This window comes from Neolamprologus multifasciatus, chromosome 14 (assembly GCF_963576455.1).
Source record: "Neolamprologus multifasciatus chromosome 14, fNeoMul1.2, whole genome shotgun sequence".
NCBI classification, from domain to species: Eukaryota; Metazoa; Chordata; class Actinopteri; order Cichliformes; family Cichlidae; genus Neolamprologus; species Neolamprologus multifasciatus.
Window position 1 is genome coordinate 22,452,648 of NC_140452.1, and position 23,108 is coordinate 22,475,755.

At 40.4% G+C, this 23,108-nt stretch overlaps 1 protein-coding gene across 2 annotated transcripts in view; it reads right to left on the reverse strand.

Moving 5' to 3' along the window:
* Positions 1 to 705: 705 nt before the first annotated feature.
* fchsd2 (FCH and double SH3 domains 2) overlaps positions 706 to 23,108 on the reverse strand; it is a 69,166-nt gene continuing 46,763 nt past the window's right edge. For both annotated transcript variants that reach the window (XM_085184552.1, XM_085184553.1), the window contains 11 exons: positions 21,061 to 21,177; positions 20,805 to 20,909; positions 13,863 to 13,952; positions 13,580 to 13,642; positions 7,298 to 7,432; positions 6,907 to 6,990; positions 6,582 to 6,759; positions 5,156 to 5,376; positions 4,454 to 4,646; positions 4,255 to 4,349; positions 706 to 3,102 (listed from right to left, as the gene is read on the reverse strand). In XM_085184552.1, coding sequence (XP_085040678.1) covers positions 3,010 to 3,102; positions 4,255 to 4,349; positions 4,454 to 4,646; positions 5,156 to 5,376; positions 6,582 to 6,759; positions 6,907 to 6,990; positions 7,298 to 7,432; positions 13,580 to 13,642; positions 13,863 to 13,952; positions 20,805 to 20,909; positions 21,061 to 21,177 — 1,374 coding nt within the window. In that variant the 3' untranslated portion in view covers positions 706 to 3,009. The remainder of the gene's footprint in view (positions 3,103 to 4,254; positions 4,350 to 4,453; positions 4,647 to 5,155; positions 5,377 to 6,581; positions 6,760 to 6,906; positions 6,991 to 7,297; positions 7,433 to 13,579; positions 13,643 to 13,862; positions 13,953 to 20,804; positions 20,910 to 21,060; positions 21,178 to 23,108) is intronic.

A 23,108-nucleotide genomic window follows, 5' to 3' on the forward strand; every position in this document is an offset into this window, starting at 1 on the left:
GTATCTAAAAATGCAACTAATTCCAGCATGCTTAAGTTTGCTAGGATGAATGCTACACAAAATGTTGTGGTTTCACTTCTTACTTCTCCTTTTGGAAATCACCTCCACCGTGCAACGGGAAAACAATCGATTTGCTTCCAGATTAAGACTTTTCTTACAGGAGACCTGAAGATGTGCTCCAGTGCAACACTACATAGTAATGCTAGAGTTTTAAATGTAATATTAATCTTCATTATCCACAGTACTTCTTTTGTTTTTGTTTTGCAGTAGGGATGTTATCTGAGACAAAGAAACAGGATTACTGCCTGAATGTTCAGTTTTGTCTCCTGCTGACAATTTGGACAATACTTTACTTTGCAATTTATTCCATGCAAACGCTCTCCAAACCTGTTCATTTGCAGTGAGGAACTGGGACATATCTTCAGAGTCAAACACAGATTAGATTAAAATTCCTCCTCTCTCTCTTATAAACAATCACACTCATAAACACCCAGGCCTATTTCGAGACCAAAAAAAGAAAATGACTCATTCAAACGCATCGCTTTCTGTAATTTTTGTTTCCTTTGTTCTTATTCGCTGTTCTCCTTTAGAGAACAGCGAATTTCACTGTCCACAGTCGTCTCTCCACCTCTTTGGAAGAGCTGGGAGAGTGGAGATCTTTTTTTGTGTTTGTTTTGTTTTTTAAGCATCAGTCACACTGAAACAAAAAAAGTCCATAGGATCAGCTTAAAAACAACAACTCTGAATCATTGTAACTACAAGGATTCATCAGAGTCTTTGCCACCCGTGCCGATGCTGTATGAGGGTACTGCTACTTTCCAAGTAAGGTAGAAATTAATAAAAGTGCTACGCTGCCCTTCAGGCAAGGAGTTTCAAAGGCTTTAGGGCCATGTAAAGGGAAATGGGGGCATTTATTTACTTTGAGTAAAAAAAAACACACACACACAAAAGATTTGTACTTAGCTCCATTTGAATATCATTTGCTAGTTCTGTCCATTTAGTTAGATTTTTTTTCTTTACACACCTCTTTCTGTTTTCTGTTTCTAGCATTAGGACACAAGATGTGGTGGCTTTGCTTGACAAGATGAGAGAAAAATTATACCTGCAAATGTAATGAGCGTCAAGTAAACGTGCGTCTTAGTTGAACTGAACAGTGAACAAATCGGCATGAAAGGGATGAAAGCTATACAGTTCTGTGCTAATAAGAAGTCCCGGCCACAAATACTTTCCTGTGTCTACATCATCTGAAATAAAACTTTTCTTTGTTGCCACATAGTGAATACCAACAATTTGAGTGCCTTTAAAAGCACCAGCAGCGCATCTCTGAACCAATCAGTGATACAGACATATGGCGCACAGAATGAGAGAAGATATAGCAACGCGTATGTCGTATAATGTATCTGCATGTGTGTATGTATGTATATGATAGTCACTGATTCACACTGACTGCCAATGGACAGAATCGTCTTTAGAGGAAAGAGGGAGAGACGTAAAGGAGGGACGGGAAGAGAGGTGATGCTAAGAGCAGAGGGAAGGATCCAGCCTCCTTTATCTCTCGTTTTCTTTCATCCTCTCCCTCCTTTGAGCTCTCCTTCCTGCTGTATTTACAATGCCCTTTCAGTATAAGATGAAGATAAAACTTCCACTACATATCAGACATGTTATTCCATTCAGCTGAGTTAGTCTATATGAAATGCTGAGCATAACATTCCTATGACGACAGTAATGTACTGTACTATTACACATTAAATACGTATGATGATAATGACTATATATGGCGAGGGAAGGCCCAAGGAGAGGGACGCTGCGTCCACGCACACCGCTCAATGTCTCTGGTCGTTCACTTCGTTCTCCACTGCTCTCCAAAAACGTGACAGACTTGGCATGTTTTTACTTACATTTCAGCCAGCTTTCTTTGGATGGGCCCACAACACTCACAAAAGGTAAGGAAAAGGTATCAGATAAGAATCAGACTTTTTTAAAAACAAAAATTAAAGCAAAACGAATGCCCCCGGGAATACAGTAGCAAAAAGCAGATTGTTTATTTCCATCTGCACTGAATTAGATTGGGCTCTCTTCTTTGGGCCAAAGCAACATCTGTACATGACGCTGCAAGCAACACTGACCATTGATTAAATCACACACACAGCATGAAAAGCATGAGCTGGGTTGCAAAGTGGCTTGCAGATGTGTGATAACTGAAAAGAGGCTAAAGCAACGTAAATATTGCATCCAATATGATATCTCACAACTAGATCCATACTAAGTTATCAGCTGTTCATGTGGGCTGCCATTTAAGTCAACTTCTGCCTTTAGGGGTCACCACAATCAATCATCTGCCTCCATCCCACCCTAATTTTATAGTTATAGTGTATTGAGTTATATGTTTGGTTTGTCTGATAACCTTTTACTACATTTTGTCAGTTCTTGGGGCTTCAAAACTTTTCTCATGCTTCATGATTATTTATTGGGAAGAGAAAACATCTAAATATTGACTCTGATCTGCCCCTGCAGAAAGATAAATGGTCTTATGGAAAGCTTGACAACGGAAAACTTGCCAAATCCGTCATCTGTCACAAATAGCTTTTTCCCATCCTCCTCCTCCTCTCCTGACATTCTTCCTCTGCTTCACCGTGGTGGGATTTGCTGCCCAATGAGGTGAGGTTTTAAGGCAAGAATGAAAGGACGGGGTAGGGTGAAGGGATCGGGGGTGTGTGGGCTACTGCTGCACTTCATTAGGAAGCTAATACAGAGATTATTACATTGGATAGTCTGCCTTTGTCCCCTCTCTCTGCTCTCCTCCTCCTCAGCTCAAAGGGAGAAGATACGGAGCTGCCAGGAGTTCAGGAGATTGGGGTGGGGGGAGGGGTCAGCGTGGTTCAGTTCAGTTTACTTCACATCACTTTATTTAACTTCACTTCAGTTCCCAAGCCTGTAGGATACATCTGCCTTTCATCTGTTTTCATTTCTGTTTGTGCACCTATAACCGGCTGTCAGTTTGTTTGTCTGTCACACCAGCGTGATCTCCACCTCCTCCGTCTTGTCGCTCTTCTCCTGCTGTCGGCGGGGGTGCTGCTTGGGTGGAGGAGGAGCGGCTCGCACCTGCAGCGAAGAAAGAAAACACATTAAATACAAGAGTAAGGAAAAGAAAGAAGCCAAAGTGAGAAAAACTGATGTCAAGGCGATAACGGGGACGACCTACTTTTCTTAATTTGACAAACAGTTAAATGTTCACTTCCTGCTGCGAGGCACAAATGTGTTTTGAACGAACAGGAAAAGTGGGGAATTGTCTGCTTTTAGACTCTAACAAAAAAACTGTGTTTTCAACCTATTGTTGGGATCTGTAGGTCACACAGTTTAACAAACACTTAAGTGTCCTTCACATGTCATCAGAGCACAGCGTGCCAAACCGTCTTCGAAAAACTGACGGTTGCTTATATGTCATACATTCATCTGCTGATTATTTTCTTCATTAGTTTCTTTAAGTCCCTGTGAAATCCTGTGCCGTGATATACACTGTAATCTAAATACACGTCACACTGATGCGGCTAGCATGTGAATGTTTATTTCTTGCTTCTCTTCTTTTTCTGATGCCTTTTTTCAATCGAGAAGAAGACAATGAATCGAGTTGAAGAGAGAAACCTCACCGCCGACTAGTGTTTCAGTGGCAAAATTATAAAGTAACACAGGCACAACATAACAAGTGTAAATGCTAGCAATGATGTCAGCCACTTGCAAAGGCTAAGCAGCAGGGTGGGGATGTGGGCCGGACCAGTGAAACTCCCGTTGCTACCAGTGTAAAGAAGTTCAACTACACTTTTAATCCAGGAGATGTCTTGAAAGATCTCTTTCAAGACATCTCCTGGATTTTCTTTCAACAGATGTCTGTTGAAAGAAAAGGAAGTGCAGTTTACAGCCGTACATGTCATTTTTTGTCTGTGATAAAGAAATGCTGTGTACCCTACCCTCTGAATGAATGTTTTCATATATAGTGAAAAAGCACGGTCTTTTGTTTATCTATGGCTAAATTACTGTGGCGTAGTATGAATGACGATGAAGAGGTCTTTGTTGCTGGGAAAAGCCATAAAAAACCCCAGAAAGACCTTTGACCACTAAAATCTAATCCATTTGCAAATTTGGATGCATTCCCTCTGTGCTTTCCAGAGATGGGAGGAAATAAAAAGACAGCTCGAAAACATAACAACTCTAACACACACACACACAAAACACTTCTTGAGTAACACTGATACTAACAGGTCGTAGTTTGCCCGGGCCTCCTTCAGGAGTGAATCTTGGCGGCTGAGTCTTAGCAAATCCTGGAGATACTGGACTCCTGCCAGAGCTTTGATCTACAGAGTGAGCGAGACAAAATTTCAAATTAAAAGCCCCGATTACCTTCCTCAGAAACCTCACTTTTCGTTAAACATGGTTCTTGTTGTATTGGTTGTCTTACTGTGAGCTGACAACGGTCCTTTGTGTGACGAGGCAGGCAGAGGAAGCTTGTGCTCCCCATTAAGAGCAGCGGAAGGGGAACGTGGCAGAGGAGGTGGGGTGGAAGTCTCGGGGCTGGTGAAGGGGCTGATGGGAGGCTGGTCGTACAGCGGAAGAGGTGGCAGAGAAGATGGCAGTTTCAAAGAAGGAGAGATCTACAGAGAGTGGTGAAAATAAAGAAAAGACAAAGTGGGCTACAACACAAAACTTGACCAGGATACTTTTTTTAACCATCATTCCCTCCATAGTACTTAAAAGATGTTGGGTTGCGTGTTATGTCTACAGGCTTATAGGAAGGGAGAGGCCATATCCTTCCTGCTGCTGAGCCTCTAATAGGGCAGCACTCAGTGGCACAGATAAGACCTCTTTTCTGTGATTGCAGTGCAGGTTTTTTTATCAGAATGCTGCACAAACACGGCAGTTCTGATGCACTGTTTTTGAACTCTGACTTGCTGATAGATCAACTGGACAACAAGCAGGAAAGGAGGAAGGGATAGGGGTATGAACCGGCACAGTCGACTACACACAGTCTTTGGTATTTCTCCCCTGAGAAAACACTGATAAGACCAAATGTCTCATTCAGGTCTAGAGTAAGTCCTGTTACCTAAGATGACTTGTATGTTATCTGTGAGATTAATTCATGTGTGTACATGGGTTACTGTACCTGTGTGTCACCTGCCCCTCCCGCGCTGGTCTCTCCATTCTCTGTAAGATCTTCTACCAACACGGAGGGGAAAACGCCCACCCGCCCGTTCAGCTCCCCCTCCCAGAAGCCGTCGTCTGTCTGAGTGTCACGGCTCAACAAGCGGATCACAGCTCCCTCGGAAAAGGAGAGTTCCTCATCCGCCTGACCCTCGTAATCATAAAGTGCACGCACATACATCACTGCAGAGAGAAAGGACGATAGAGAGAGAGGGAGAAAAAACAATTATAAGTATACCGTCGGAACAATTATTCTCAGAGAAATGCAGTTTCTTGTCTGCAGGGCTCTTACTGTTATTAAGAAAATGGTATTCACCGCTGGAGAGCACAAGATACACAAACAGCAGTGGATTTGCTCATGAGCCTGGTCTAACTATTCAGGTACAGCAGATACAAAGTAGTAAAAAGAAAAACGGATGAAGAGTAAGAGCAAGGGCACAGTAGGAGAAGATAAGGTTTTAAATAAGGCAGGTAAAGAAGCATGCAAAGACTAAAAAATAACATAAAATAAAGAGTTTTATATAGCAAAAGTTACAACCACCCAGTTTCCTCTCCTTGTTTTTGTTGTCAGTGAAATGGTGCTTGACCAATAAAGCTCGATTAATGTAGGTTTCTGGCTGTACGAAATAATTAAGTTATGCATTGTTTGCATTGATGACCAGATAGGTACGGCCTGTACAAGTAACTCCAACTCCTTTTTTAAGGCTGTCTTGAATTTCAGCTCAAACTTTATGTCTACCAGTTTAATTTACTTTTAAATGAACTTGTGAATACTTTGGCTGGTTGAACCCACAGGGCTGCAGAAATAAAACAGCAAAAGTTAACAGTTAACAGTCAGGTTAATGCTCCGTTCTTGTTCTCTTTTTGTTCTCTTTGAATATGAGACAGAATTTTTACAGAAGGCACTAGTTCTAGTTCATCGATATGCAGTACTGTGATTTATTAAAAGTGCAAACATACATGGAAATACAATTTTGATGGCCTTTGGAAAACCTCTGGAAAGCCTGAATAACTATTGCTCAAGACCACTTTAAAAATTATCTCATTGGATGCAAAATATAAAGAAATGAAGCATTGCTCAAGACCCTTGTAGAGTATTGTAAATGAACTGAAATGATTAGGGTCAAGAGTGTTTATTTAGAGCATCCCAGCAAGGTTCAGTGGGCAACCCCTACATTTACCCTTTCCAATAATACCCTGCTTAGTGTACTCAGTGTACTCTACAGAAGCAGTAAAGAGAAAAATGCCTCAGTTAGTGGCCTACAGTAACCTCATTATGGGTGAAAACTCATTTACACGGGTACAACTAAAATTAACCTCTTTCCTTTAACTACTGCCATGAAGTTTAATTAATCCTTCACAGCAACTGTGCTTACAGGGTTACTTACTATTTGTGTCTCCGTTTATGCAGCCTGAGTGAAGCTCTGGCTCTGTTGAGTTAGACGAAGTGTGTGACCGAGCATCGAGCGTAGCCAGAGACTGGAGCATGCTCAGCAGACTGTTGGAGGTCGGGAACTGCAGGTATTTCTCTGGGACATAGCCCACCTGACCTGCCTTATTGCGTGCCTGAGAAACAAACAAATAAACAACAACAACAAAAGAAGCCCCAAAAAGCATGTCAGTACAGACAGTAGCACAACAGAGCTGATCAAATTATTCAACTGGCAAAAAAAATGCGATACACATCTACAGCACTTGACTGCGATTGGATACCTTAACCCAGTCCTCCATGTCTCCGTCCTCAATGACCTCCAACATCTCCTGTTCATCGATAGTTAACTCATCTGGTTGGGAGGCCTGAGGACGAGACACAGCGGGAGTTAAAGAAAGAAAAACAGAGAAAGTGGGAAGGAGAGTAGGAGAGTAGGAGAGTATGAAAGGAGGAAAGGTCAGCAGATGTGAAAGGACAGAAAAAGGGAGTAGCCAGACCTTATAAACCAAACACTTCTCTATCAATGATTAGTTAATGAGGTATTTAAATGGCATACATGTGTCAACAATAATACTGTGTGCTGCAGGTGTTTCCCTTCTAGTAGGCAGATATTAGATGCTGTGTGCATGCAGGTGTGTGTCACTCTGTAACTGTGTGCATGCTGCTTCACACCTTGTATGAATACAGGACTTTGCAGGTTAGCGGGTAGTTGCGGAGGGTCCCCGAAGGGCTGGAGCTGCTGTCGTCAAAAACCTCCATATTCTCCTCACACTCTTCACCCTCTTCACGCTCCAGGTCCACTGTGCCCTTTAACACACAAACAGATCCACAATGAAAACCTCTGATAAGTACAAGGACAAACAAGAAAAGCTCCACTCACCTTTAAAGCTAATGATTAAAACACACGCCTATATTCAAGAGCAAAAACACAACAACAGCTGTTTAAATGCAAAACATTTAACATATTTTAAATGATACCAGACGGTAAAATGCTCAGTATATTTATATTTTCTTTGATGTTTAGCTAAATTATTAATGTAAACCAGTGAAAAAAAAGTCAAAGTGCTCACAACTCCTGCTGTCCAAGTGACGCTTAGTTAGGTATACTGTTATCTGTTTATTTCTACTTCTTCGAACTAACCTTGCAGCTCCCCAGCTGTGTTATGATCCCAGCTTCTCTTCTCACTTTCTACTATGCGTCCGATAACCAGCTGCGAGACTTGTCTATTTGCCACCTGTAGTATTTTTCCATCTGTACAGATAGTTCCTTACCTTTCTATCGCTCCTTCCTGTCTGAGTTTCTCTATCCTGCTCAGTGTTTGTACTGTAGCTTTTTTGACACAGGTGTACCAGGACTAATGTTTCAAATGAGCCAGCCACTCCCTCGTTTGTTCCATGTGAATTTCACTGGCTTACAGGGAAGTCATGTGATACAGCTGGTAGAAAGATCTATCACACACAGAAGGCTGACCTGACCAGTAACAATAGATGGGGAGAGAAAATTACGTGTGTGTGTGTGTGTGTGTGTACGTGTGCGCGCGTGTGCGTTCTCAGTTCATTGTGTTTAGTCATCACATTTCTGTTGACACAGTAAACTCTATAACGGTGCACAACAAAACACGTATGTCTTTTTTACTTTAGTTAATCTCCAGAGTTTGACATATGATGCTGTAATAAAAAAAGACACTGTTATCAAAACTATCTGAGGGAATGGGTAAGAAAATAAGGAATTGCCCATGTTGGCTAGCCTATGTTGGAAAAACACACACTGTGGCATGTTTTTGCACCTTGACATGGGTGTGTCATTAACACTATTCGTTTTAGGAGGAAGGCTTTCTGTTTTTACCCACTTGGTAACATGTTACCAAAGGCTTTTAATATGTTTTCTTTTTCTTTTTAAAGCTCTTGTATTGAATTTGTATCCAGTGTAATTTGGTCTTGTAGTCTTGTATTTTGTATCAAGAGCCTAAACACATTTGTACACACGTCATTTATTTTTGCTGTACAAAGAGACTGGATCTAATGCTCTGATATTTACCTGATATTAATCTGTACTGGAAAATTGTCATCCCATTAATTTCAGGAAATGGCTGCTAAGTATTTTGGATAATGTCACTCCTACATCTTTTTTCCTGGATCTGAGGATGCATGGCTGCTGCACTTTTGAGGTGTTTTTGGTCATTTTTCCTGTTGACCTGCTGACCTGAGCTGACCTCAGGGAGATGATGATGAATCAAAACATTGCTTTTGTTAAAAAATAATGTATAGACCTCTCTTCCTCCTTTTTTTGTTTTTCTGATTGTGAGCATACTTCCCTAGAAGAAATGTAAACATGGACTTATGTTTGTGCTTCTTTAAAACTGTTACCTGCATAATAAAAACGTTACATCTGCCGTGATGCTGTATATTGTTCAGCCATGATTTCTAAAATAAATAGAATAACAATAGCATTTACCATATGAATAAGTACTGACTATAATTAGCTTGGTAAACACACAGTAATAGTTAAACTGGCAGGACTGGCCTTAATTTTTGCTGTTTTGTCCTGCTAACGCATGAAAAAGTGAGATCTGAGGAACATCAGTTTTGTTAAAATGAATCTTGAGGGGCACATAAATGTGCACACCAACATTCATGGCCATCCATTCAGCAGTTTGGATACAGTTCCCTAAAAACCACGCCATCCTAAGTGATGTGCTGCCATGAAGATGACTTCATTTTCAGGAAAATGTGTTACAGGATAAGCCAAAGGTTTACTGAGTGTGAGTGTGTTTCACCTAAACATCAGGACACAGTCCTGTGATCCTTTCAATAGTTACTGACATGTCTGAACCACATAAAATAAACACTGCTGCGGTCTGTTAGTAATTGATAAGTCTCCATGTTAAATAATAAACCCCTGATGTAACACATCATTTACCACTACTACCTGGACAAGGGTAATTTCATTGTAAAGAGAAGGTGATTTCAAGCACAGCCATGTAGAACCTACGGCGTGGAGGCTTCAATCAGGGCCACATTTCTTTAGTGGCTGCTTGTTTGTTGGTTCACATTAAGCTTATCCTCTTTGTTGATTTAAGAATACGCTGCTTAGCCCAGAGACCAGTTCCTTTTAATCCCTGAAGTAAAGGCCAGTATGTATTCCAGTAATAACCCTATAAAGTACCACAAAATATACATCTCAGTATATGTACCAATACAGCGGAGACACAGGCCAGTGCAAGATTTTACTGTTCCTGGAGGTAATAACTGCAAAAGTGTTATTGTAATGAAGGCAGTTGCTGTCTGAGAGGCCTGAGGTTTTTAAGGCTTGACGTATTTCATTCAGATTAATAAACCTGAGTGGGATGAAGAAATGGCCGAGGAGAGAGCCTGCTCCCTACTCTCATTGTGTTTCTGTCACCTCCTGTGCAGATTATTACTCGCACTACATCAATCCTTTGTTCTTTCTTTGTTATCGGTCACTTCTGACTTTTCCTTCCCTTCTCTTGCTGTCTCTTTTTCTTGCACCCTGTTAATAACAATGTCCCAGCTTTCTTTGCTGCTGTCAGTCTCCCCAGGCTCTCCAAATAAAATCTATGTCAGATTAACTGCTGTCATATGCCTGAATACTCAATGCGCCTCCTGGTCTGTTCTTTTAATGACATCTAAACCACACTGAGTTTTCAGCAAGCGCCTACAACAGACAAATCTTGTAAATAGGGCAAGAGAAGTTTTAAAATGCAGTCAAAAGAAGATAAATATTGTTCAAAATTTTAACTCTCCTGACTATCTTTAGTATAAAATATTTTGAGACATACACTCACTGGACACTATTAAGCACATCTTTCTTCTGGCTTTGACCCCTTTTGCCTTTATAACTGCTTTAATGCTTCATTGCATACATTCAACAAGGTGATTCCAGCACCTTGTTGAATTGATCAGAGATTTGGGTCCATATTGACATGATGGCATCACACAGTTGACAGTTTTGTCCGCCACGGCATATCTGTGGCATTTAAATGATGCTCAGTTGGTACTAAAGGGATCAGGTGACAAGAAAATATCTCCCACACCGTCACCAGCAGCCAGCAAGGGATTCATGCTTTTATGCTGTGTGACCAAATACTATCCGAACGCTGCAGCAGAAATGCGGTCTTCTGCTGCTACAGCCAATCTGCTTTAAAGCACGATGTATGTTTAGAGATGCTCTTCTGCATACCTTGACTGTAATGACTGATCATCTGAGTTTGTGTTCATCTTCACCCACAGAACTGACCCCTTGTAGACATTTTCTATTTTTAGACTTTTTTCTGTAAATAGAGATGGTTATGTGTCAAAGTCCCAGTAGATCAGCAGCTTCTGAAATGCTTATACCACATTCACTTAAACCAGCCTCCTTCCTCATTCTGATGCTCAGTTAGTCAGCAGGTCATCTTAACCATATCTACATGCAGAAATTAGTTGATGCCATGTGATTGGCTCATTACAAATTGGATTTGACATGCAGGTTCGTGCACCGTGATCAAATCTTGAGGAGACTCAAGGTGTGGGGACCATTTTGTCTGAGCAAACATGCCACACCTTATATCTCTTACAGTATAAAATCACATTACAGCAAGTTATTGGCTGTTTTCACCCCCACCTTTCTCACCTCCAATGCCTCTGCTCTGACAAGACTTTCTCCTCATCTCTGCTCTTCTCCTTCACCTCATACCCCCTCCTCTTCCTCTTCTTCTTCTTTTTTTTTTTTTTTACAGCCAATTAACTTTTCTCATTCTTCAGTACTTGTCTCTCTGCTGCTGCTTCTTTTACCCTTTAACTGCACAAATGCCTCTTTCATTCTTTTTCCATTTAGCTCATCTCTCTCTCCATTTTCTCTCTTTCTTAAGTTCAGTGTCTCTCTCTCTCTCTTTTTCTCTCTAGTGTTAGCTGCAAGCTGCAATATCACATGAGTAGAATGTCAAGTGCTTCCAATAAAGCAGACTGGCTATGTTTAGTCTTGTTGACAGACAGACAGACACACGTCTCCTCACAAAGCCCCATGTGGGATCACTCTACTAGTGATTGGCACACTTGCCTTCCTGTAAAGCTAATGCAGAGAAGGCAACTCACATACAAAGGCACAAACATAATTACGCACAAATATCCCTACACAAAAGAACACATCACGTAAGGCTGAATTACAGACAGTGTATAGTTTATATATGGCTCTTTGATACTTCATAATAAAATACCTCTGTGATAAAAGCTGTATTTCTAAAGTGTCTAATATTTTTAGGGTGGAGTTCTGCACAGAGCATGAAAAACTTGGGACCCATTAGCACATTCATACAGTATGCGCACACTTTCACAAACATGATGAGATGATACACAAAAGATGTCATATCTGTCTACTTTGTCATTAAAGCTAAGAGCTGTGAAATAAAGTTAAGAGAGAACTACATCAGTATTCCACTGAGGAAGTGAGGCGTTTTAAGAGTCTTTAACTGGTGTGATAGATAATTAGGCAGCAGGGCCAAGGTCAATTATTTATCAATTTACATCTTTCAGAAAGTAATCTGTCAGGAGAGCTACTCTGGTTGGGAGATTTTCACAGATAATGAAACCATAAAGAATGAGCAGCCATGAGCCCGTGTGTTAAAAGTTTAACATTTAATTTTTGAATGTGCTGAATTGAGTGCCGTGCTTGTGTAGTGAATTTGAAGAATTTACTGAGAGACAGTTGGGAAACCAAAAGATCATATACAGTTTACTGATGTGAGGGTGTTCATTTAAGTGGGTACAGCAGGCCAGTGTCAATGCAATAAACACAGTTACAAAAAAGTGTGCAAAAGTCTTGAGCTATTTCTTTATATTTTGCTTACAAGAAGCCAGAAATTCTTGTAACGTTTTAAAGTGCTCTTTAGCTATAGTTCTCCAGGCTTTCAAACACCTTAAAATAGTAATAAGGTGATTCCCAAAGAGCTATTAGCTAAAAGCTTGGCATAACTCAGCATGGCGTGCAGTGTGTCCTTAAAAAAATTGAGCAAACTGGAAAGGTAGAAGACAAGAGAACAAGTGGCATGTGTAAAAAAAAACCTATCTACAGCAGATGAACAGCATCTGAAAGTTGTGTCCTTATGAAATAGGAAAAAATCTAAGTCCTGAGAGAAGCAGCTGATCCATTCAGAAATGCTCTCAGTAGAAGGGGTGGATGTCAAGAAGCACTTCTTAATGAAAGGAAACTGGGATAAAAGACTGAGGTACGTCAAATTACACAAGAACTTGACTGAAAATCAGTGGCAACTGGTCTGATGGAGTAATGAATCCAAATTTCAAATTTCAGGTCCAAATTGTTGATGGAGATAAAAAAAAAAAAAGGTTCAACAGTGAGTGTCTACAGCCATCTGTAAAACATGGTGAAGACTCTGTCATGGTTTGCATTTCAGCAAGTGGTGAACATAGAAAAGACAGATAGTGATCCACCATGTATACCACTTTGAAACTGTCTGATTGTCAGTGGCTTCATACTTCAGCGTGATAATGATCTCAAACACACTGCTAATATAGTGAGATACATACATGAAAAGGAAAACACACAATGCAACACATCAGTTGTGGACTGATCTCCCCAGAAACCAGACCTCTAGTTAGCACTAGACTTAATCAGCTCCTACATATGATTACATCCACTTTAAAAAGCCTAAGACTCCAACAGCCTAAGCACTATACATCCAGTAGGTGGGCACATTCATCTTTGTCATATAGTTTGTTATTTACCCTGTAGGTGTAGGAATTGCATTTTCTAGCCAAGTGAGAACAGATATTGCAGGCTGGTAGTAACATTAGGACCCATGTTTTGTTTAAAAATACTTTTAAATATATACATTTTAAATATTTTGTCCAAATTTTGTCCAGTCGTAGACAAGTTTAATTGTTCTGGCTTGGCAAAAAATAGCTGCAACGCAGATGTAGTGAGGGGCTGTGTCTCACCGACAGTGAGGGGTCGTGGGAAGTGTAGCTGGCCCAACGTTCATTCTCCAGCTCCTCCATCACCTACAGCATGCACGGAGAGAGTCAGGGGTTTATACACATATTGCAAACAGGCAGACACTTACACACAAAATATACAAACAACAACAAAAAAAAGTGCTCAAAGATATGACTGCGAACACAACCATACGCATATCAAATAAATCTTCACACAGGTCAGGGACATGCACATGAGCACACAGCATACCTGCATGCTTTCCCAACACTCACTGACAATACACACCTGGTTCATGGCGCTCTTTAGCCAGGTATCCACAGCAACCCCAACTTGGCGTAGAAGGTCCAGCCGAGCTTCAGCTTTCAACTTTATTGTCTTTAGAGAGCAAAGAGGTTTGGATTGTTAAAGAAGCACATGTACCAAGGCTGCAAAGTCCGATATCAATCTTTAAAAGAAAAGATGATATAAAACACTATACAAATGACTAGGGCTGTTCGATATAACGATATATATCGGATGACGATATAAAAACGTCTATCGTTTCATTTTACGCTATCGTTTGTTTCGTGGTGTTGCAAAATAAACTGTTCACGGCATTATTTTTTCATCGTTTTGATGGTCACTGTGGTGGCTATATTAATTTCTTAAAGTTCTCTCTTTCTCTTATATTTAACCACACTATGGATGGACAAGCGCCTGTTTTTATGCGTTGTCGTTAGCAACAACGATGGTAAAACCATCACGTGTCCGCTTGTTTATTTTCCACATAAACCTTTCACAATAAAGCTCAAGATCCTGTTGAGACTTTTCAAAATAAACTGAATCACGTGAAATAGTATGCAGAGTGTTTACCGATGAGAAGCAAAAAAGAGCCGTTAGGTGCTAAAAAATAAACCTTAGACTCAAACGTTAGAACAGGCTTTTCCCCGCAGCACACCGCAAAGAAAATGGCGGCCATTACAACCTATGTCTAAAAGTGTATAGTTTCATGCATCGGTAATACACTCGACTCCAGATACACGACGCCCAGCTGGAAACACTTCAGCTGCCCGAGATTCACAGAATTTACAGAAAATGTTAAACATTATCGGGATATGAGATTTTGGTCATATCGCACAGCCCTACAAATGACTGGTTATTAGCAAACATTTCCATATGCTCCAACTACCTACATAAACGATGGGATTACTAAAATGCAAGGTCCTAAAGAGAAAGATGGAAATTAAAATGAAGCTGTATGTTAGAGGAAACATAAGGAGCTCTTTCTACTCATGTCACAGCTTTCATTTTGACATCTTGACAGTTGCACGAGTTTTGTTCAATGCGAACTGAATTTTCACCCCAAAATGTTTAAAAACTGGGTTACACAGTCTCGTAAGCAACAAATCATCAAACCTTGCTGCACTCTAATGAGACAAGATGATGATGCTATATCCACCAGTAGGGGAACCCCTGAGATTTACATTGAAGCTCTCTCGCATCAGCTCGCTCTCATCTCTAATCCTGTCTCCTTTTCCTTCTGTCTCTCATTGTTTTCATCAATTTCCTCTTTCATTACCTGCTTCTTTCCTTTCTCACCAGTGCTGACAGAGCAGACTCATAGCTGATAGCTCCATCCCACAGAGGCACGGAGTAAGACAGAAAGACACGCCGTCAAGACAGACTCCCACACTTTGATCAATAAAGGCCTGAGCCACTTCATGGGCCTCAGTTTTTCCCTTCCGTTAGCAGCACCTAGCAAACACCAGCCTTGGCTGTTGCTACTGAACCATAAACATACCAGACTAAGACGGGGGAAAAGGTTACAAATAATGGCCATTACACTGCTAGCAACTGTTCCTTAAGGAAAGCTGCAGCACTAAATCATTAATGTAAGTCAATATGAAGCACAGCCAATGGTGTGAGTGCAAATCACTTGTGGATAGAGTGCACACAGTCAGGCAGACAGAGCATCTATAATCAATACAAGCAAAACTGAAAGAAATAGAAAAATAGATGGAGGATAGATAGATAGAAAACTCGCAGGGAAAACCAGGACATCAGTAGCTTAGCAGATCATCCGGATCACCATCCATCACAATAAAAAGCCCATAAAAGTCCATAAAATGACAAATGTCACCTTGACCTTGAGCACAATTTGGGTGGAGACTCGGCTGATCATTGTGTGCAAGTTGCACTAAAGTCTGATCCATACCTGAGGAGAAGCAGCGATTTTTGTGAATTGTGGATGAACAGACAGACACCTCGCCGTGACATGAGCTCATTAGTACTCTGGCCAGCAGAACTGAACATCAGGAGTCCAGCTGTAAATCAATTATTGATTTATGATTGAATTATTAAGGATTCTGGGTTCACGTCTTGTACAAAGACCGCTACGGAAGTCAAACTGTGTTATACAAAAAGTGCTACAAACAAGCATCTAAACACATAACAGCAGCTATGCTGATAAAAGCAATAATGTGGTATGTGAGCTCCTTGTGATAGACAAACAGCAAAGAAGAGTTATTTAAACTATAAAAGGCACAGTGGGACCACTGCAATCACTCCCTATATGTACTGTAAGTTTTCACAGTGCTTTCTGTCAGCAAACCAACCCAGACCAGTTGGTTGGTCTATGCCCTATTTATTCAATTGTGCTCACATGTCAATACACATAGTGTAGAAAAATATGAGTAGATCCACTCACTCAACTTTCCAACTCTTGTTAGTTTTGCTTGCTTGTGGTGAAAAACTTTTGAGAGCACAACCTACTCCCTGCTCTGATGCCGTGAGTCAACGAAGCCAGATTATCTAGTGGAGTCAGTTTGAGAACAGCCTCCGACAGCTACGTATGGAAACAGCCCCTTGCCTCAGCTGTTCTCATTCCCACCCCCTCTGAGAGCTTCTTATAAATAGGAAAGCAGCAAAAAGGCCCATAATCGTTTATTTGAAATAAAGGAATTTTAGATTTCGGTTTAAACTTATACTTCAAAGCATAAAAGAGCCGGTAGCTTTAAAATTTAGGATTTTCCATTAAGAGAAATTGGAGAAAATCTTAATCTGATTAGCTTCAGTCCGAATGACCTGCACACAGTATGTATCTCCTACAGCATATGCAATACAACTGCCGTGTGCCTCTCTCTGACAAATTAATGAGATCAAGTGTTCCCTTCATCCCAGTGCTGTGTTTTCTCCTGATATCTGATCTTGGGAACATGTTGTTTTATTAATTAGCTTCAGCAGCGCATTACGGGCTAGCCTGGGGCATAATATATAATTTATAAAAGAATATATAACACATTTAATTGTATATTTTGACCATCTTCACTTGTCTTTTATCATAGCAAGAATCCCTCATATCACTTAGTTATGCTGTTAAACCTTGTTATGGTAATAACTGTCAAGCAGTTTCAGAGAAAGACACAAACAGGCTCATCTGTAGAGCACAAAATACATAACTCTTCCCTTTCTGTCAGTATTTACTGATTCCACTTAAGAAAAATTGGATATCTGTAGAGACTGAAGGGTGCAGACTATAACTAAAAACTGAAAAATAAATACAGCGCTATAAAAAAATGTGAGGCGTTTCATTTTGTATAGTTTTTTGTGACCATCATAGAAACAAACAAACAAAAAACCTCTGCCTTGCTTTTCCCAATCATGTCCACACAGCTAAAATGCATAATCCTGTCAATACAAACCTCCCAGCCTCCCTTGGCTTTTTAACATATTTAATTAAAGATTTGGCTAAAACCGTGGGCCAACAAATTTATATATATGGTTTTTGCTTCATGTTTATGATAAGAAAAATGCTCATAGAAAACTGTAAAACAACAAAAAAACAGGAAACTTGTTGACATTTTCAGCCTTTACATTAAAATTAAAAGCAGCTATAATGTTTATCTCAAATTCACAACTTCTATTTTCGACACAGTTTCACCTGCGGTTTTATATTCAATAAGCATTTCAACAGTTGTTGTTTTAACTCTAAACACTGGCTTTAAACCACAGCTTTAACTACAGTAAATAATAACAGTCTTGATTACTGACTGATTGTAATGTTGCATGCTTAAGCAGGCATACCAGATAGTCTGCTTGTTATGATATGACGTAGAGACTGCTTAGCCAGAAAAACACAAATTCCTCAGAAATGCAGCACTTAAATATTTAAGGGAACAACTGATCATCACAAAAAAACTTAAGTTACTAAGCTAATGACATTTAGACGTGCAAGACGCTGCCCAGGATGCCCCTGCATAGATTTCACTTATCCTCATGGGTACCAGGGTTATGGCCTCATGTGGCCATAACCCTGGTACACTGACAACTAACATCTGAAGGGATAGGTGCACCTGTTACTTCGCTCGCTAACTGTTGCAGCTGCTAAAAGAAAAACACTTTTTAATAACTTCTCCATCATGGATATTCCTGCGTAACAGGTGACCTGCCCAGGTCCTGCAAGACCAATGCCAGGTCCCATGCTGCAAGCCATTTCCCTCTAGGGGGCAGCAGACTCCTGGCACCATGCGGAAACTGCATTACCCAAAAATGCGTGCTGAGGGACCAACTCTTGATATGGTCATGGTTTACCCATACTGCTACCAGATGAACCCTCAGATGGCCAGGCTTCAAAGGCTGCTGTAAGCATCTCTAGCAGCTTCAGCCATGTTTGAACAGCCACTCTTACCCTGAGCCGAAAGGACTTGAGCAGAGCCTGAATTCCAGTCCCTCTCGAGTTGACCGTCCCATCATGGATGCAGAATCTAGAGACAACTTGATGAAGTTGGTCTGCTGTGTTGGACGTAGGGAGCTTTTGTCCCAAATGACCGACATCCCCCCAACGCCTCGAGGTGGTTAACTGGATTGTTACCTGTTCACCCTTGTTGAACGATTAGGCACAAATAAGCCAAAGATCAAGGTAAGGTATTATCATTATACCTGACAGACTTAATAATCTCAGGGCTGAACTCATGCGGCTTGTAAGGTGAGGGAGAGGTTTAAGGGGGTAAACTGATACACCAGTACCTGAAAGGCGAAACACAGAAATCACAGACATCTGTATACCTGGTTGCACTACTGGCTGCTGAAAAGGGTGTGGCCCTGAAGCGAAACAGCAGCCTGTAACCCTGAGAAGTTGTTTTCAAAACCCATGTATCCTGTGAATTAACTGCTCGTAGTCCAGCTGCTGTTGCAAAAGTCTACCTAGTGTTTGTTGTGTTGGCTGTAGAGGGGGGATAAGGGGTTGTCTCAGTGTTGCCTCTCTAGCACACCTGTTGTCACTCACCTGCACCAGTTTATGCTTCCTATCCTGACACACTGATATGAAGTCTGAAGTCTAACCAACTTCCTGTTATACTGTGATGACCAAGTGTTCCCTTAATATTTTTGGGTAGTGTAACTAATGTATAGGCCTGGCTTGGCTTTGTGATTGATAATGCTACTGGAAAAGGCTTGATGGAAGGAAGATGGAGCTAATTCACAGATAATACAGATAATGCTCCCATCAATAATACAAAAAATACAGCTAATGTTCCCATCAAACCTACATAATGTCTTTTGTCCTGCTTTCACTCCCTTTATAAATCTGTGATAAGAGGTCTGTGATAAAGCCATTAGTATCAAAGAGCTCATAAAATATTCACCATCTTAGTCAAGGTAATGCTGGTCTAGAAGAGAAATTAAAGGGAAGCACGAGAGAAAGACAGAGGATGAAGCACAGAAAAAAAGGTGACGTGGACACATGTTTGCACTTTGCTATGAAAAGATTCTCTAATTATTTTGAGGGAAGTGAGATCACAAGCTACTGATAGTTGCTAAATTATTCGAATGCATGACGTCAAAGCAAATGTTTCTTAACTTGACAGCAGAGGGTGCCAAATATGCAAAAGCCTGATAACAAAGGTAGTGTGGAGCCAAAGAGGAAGTTAGATAGAGAATGAGCCAAATGCAATGAAGCTGAAAAGCAGAATGAAAAAAAAAATAGACTTCTGGGAGCGAACAGAGAGGATTATGCTGAGAAGGATAGCGCACGGTGCAGTGATCTCATTCAGTGTTGACAGGTTCAATCTGTGGGAATCGATGCGCAATCAATAAGTATCTGGCTAGGGTGTGTAGAGGGAAAAGAGTGGGAGGATGGAAACAGAAAGAGGTACATGTGGACTGAAAGCCTGAGGAGAAAGTGGTCAAAGAAACAATAAAAATATGTGATCATCTGACCTTATATAAACATTTTCATTATAATATAATAAAATAATCTAAAACATTACAGCTGTTTTTAACCTACAATGTGTAATACCTGCATGCAGTAACAGTGGGATATTAAGAGAAATGTAACTGTAAGCTATGACATACATCAAGGAGTTAATTAGTTTTTTCAGATTTGTGTAGGTGAATAACATAAATGATCTGTCACATCTTATGCTGGCAAAAGTGTGACGATAACTCGTGGGCCATGCTTGTTAAAATATACCCTGCTACATCAAAGAGGCCGTGCAGACTGAGAGCATACGGCCAATTTCACTCTTCATTCAATTCAAAATACATCGGTCCAAAGAGTGGGCAGCACTTCAACTCGTTTACAACGATATGCAACATTAAGTACTTCTATGTAAATGTGTACCACAGATTTCATGGTGTTTCAGAACAACAAACATTAGCCATTCATTAGAGACCTATTAAAACAATGAAAAATAAGCTTCCCGTACACAACAATAATAACACAGATAATAACATCTGCTTATTTTTGATATCAATATCGCATCACAGATTTTTTTTCCTTCTCTTTTTTCTTACTTCTATAAAAATAAATCTCATGTTGCTATTCAAGGCAGACTCTCTTGGAAACGTTTTTTTCCTGTTCGTTCCTTTATTAGTGCACATACTGCAAAACGTTCTGTGACAGGCCGCTCCATAATAAGTACTCAAATAAATTCACGCTGTATTTCCAAAGTTTGTGTTCTGAACATTTGTTGGAAAAGGATCATCTATTCATCTGTTCTCTGTATCCTTGTAGCTCCATGCGGCGCCAGGTTTTGACAGGATAGAACAACTGACACGCTGCATTCACCCACATTTTGGTGTTTTCACTTCACCTGACCTTGCGTGCCTTTAGACTACAAGATGAAAATAAAGCACTGGGAAAGAGAGCTACATGAAGATGGGAACAAAGTGCAAACACCATACACACAGGGTTATATTTAAACACAGACCCTGAGACAGCAGTAAACGTTGACGATCTGAGTCACACACCTCGGCTTTGCGCATGTTTTCTTTGGTGTCTTCGATCTTCATCTCCAGATCTAATCTTCCCTGCTCTGTGGGAGGCAAGCCGTGGCTTTCACACTCCTCCAGAGACTGACAACAACACACACAAACACAGAGCGTGATTAGAACAGGAATGTGTGTGCACTTTAAAATTAACCTGATTAAGATTCACATGTTGCATTCTAAAACGTGCAACAAATGTTTGTGAGTGTGTCTGTATGTATGTGTGTGTCCCTCTTACTCGCTTGTAGTGAATGATATTCTTGTGCTCTCTGGCCACCCTGGTTGCCCATTTCCTGGCCTCCTTGTTCAGACTGTGCTCCTCTGTCGTCCCCGACTCCGACTCCAGCTGACGACTCTAATATCCCACACACAGCCGCACAGAGACAGGCCACAGCAGCAGGCAAACACACAAAAATACAGTGTCAAAAACAACAGCTCAAGGTGTGCAATACGCAGAGGCTGTTAATTAAGCTAAAGAAAGCAACATTGTTTCCATAGCAAGTAATTAATACAGTGTGTGTTGCGATGCTCTGTTGTTACCTTATGAAACAAAAAGCTGCTATTAAAACCACACGTGAAACACCATGTGTGTGTTTTTCTGTGTACTACAAAGTGAGAGAAGAGGAGGCGCATGGTGACAGCACTTTTTGCATGTGACTTTATTTTGTTGCTTTTTTTTTTAAATATACTACAGAAAACACACGGGGTCAGTCAAGGAATCTGCATGGCCTTCCAATTAAACATATGACATCAATTATAACCATGCAGCCAAAGTGAATCCTGAGCTCATGCACTTAACAAAGAGCTTTTCTTATTTCACATGAAAGATTTCTATTTTTTTTCTCTCTTTCTGTTCTTTGTCACTGCTTTGAAGTGGGCGGGGATTCGCTGGAAAAAGGTCATGTTGCATACTTCTGCCCATCATGCATCATTTAGCAGTATGTGAATGAAAATCTGGTGACAGCTGGGAGGTTCTTTGGTCACTCTATCAAATTCTGATAATAACGCACCCACAATATCCAGATTAACTATGTTGGATGAAATATTTCTTAATATTTTAATAAAGAAAAAAAACATCATTTAATTTGATTCAGTCTTCTCTAAACAACTGATGCTGATTTCATAGAAACATATTTGCATTTTTAAAGCCAGATTTTTCAGTTTAATCATAATTATTTGCTATTGTTGTCCAAAAAACATGACTCAGTAATCAAATTAGACAGCTGTCTGCCATGGTCCAAAGAAACCCTGAAAAAAAGACTGTTTTTGGTTACTTGTTTACAAATATGACTCAGAATTGATCTTTTCATTTCTATCTATTATAAAATGCATCATAGCAGGGGCTGAGAAACAAAAAGGATACTTTCTAGTAATTTAACAATGACCCACTCCGGCTTCCCTCGCGATAACTCAAATCAATGCAAAATATCTTGCAAAGACTTCCATGTATAGACATTCGTCGTCAGTGCTGTGTTTGCACAGACCTGAGAGGTTTGAGTTCCCATAATCTGATAATAAAAGTCTGTTAGCCTCAGCTAAAGTACACAATATTCTAATTATACCTTTTCATGCACATCATCTCTATTAATTATGTGCTGATTCTGTAACAACAGGGCATAAATCTGGCTAAGTATAGGTGTGAAACCAAGTGTATTACATGGGAGATTTACAGCTTAATTACATTCAGGCACAGGAGAATTGCAGCAAGTTAAGGGAGAGGGCAGGAAACTCGATTAGAACAGTGGCTCGAATATGACATTGTCACGGACCCCTGAGTCCTCCAGAGCCGGGTCCGTGACAGACATGTCATGAACCTGCATCTCAATACTTTCCTTAAATTTGAATTTCAGATAGTCTGCCAGCATCTACAGTTATGTGAACTAGAAAGGACACCCTTTAAGGTTTTATGTATCAGGACATAGTAAAAAAAAATCATCTGATCCTTACCAGGTCTTAAATACAACCTCAGATGAAACACAAAACATCTCGAAAGACAAACAAAAGCTAAACCAAAAACGTAGAAACAGTGTGGAAAACCTAAGTACACCCCTACTGCTTCCACGGGAGTTACGAGGGTAAGTAACAGCCAGGAGTTCCTAATTAAATGCAAATTATTATCCGATCATCAGCAAATGTAAGCACATCTATAAGTTTTGTCACTCTGTCAGTGTGTGTAACACGATGCCAAGGAGGAAAACATCAGCAATGATCCTCAAGAAGCAATTCTTGCTCCCCATCGCTTTGAGAACGTGTATATGGTCACTTTCTAACAATTTCAATTCCATT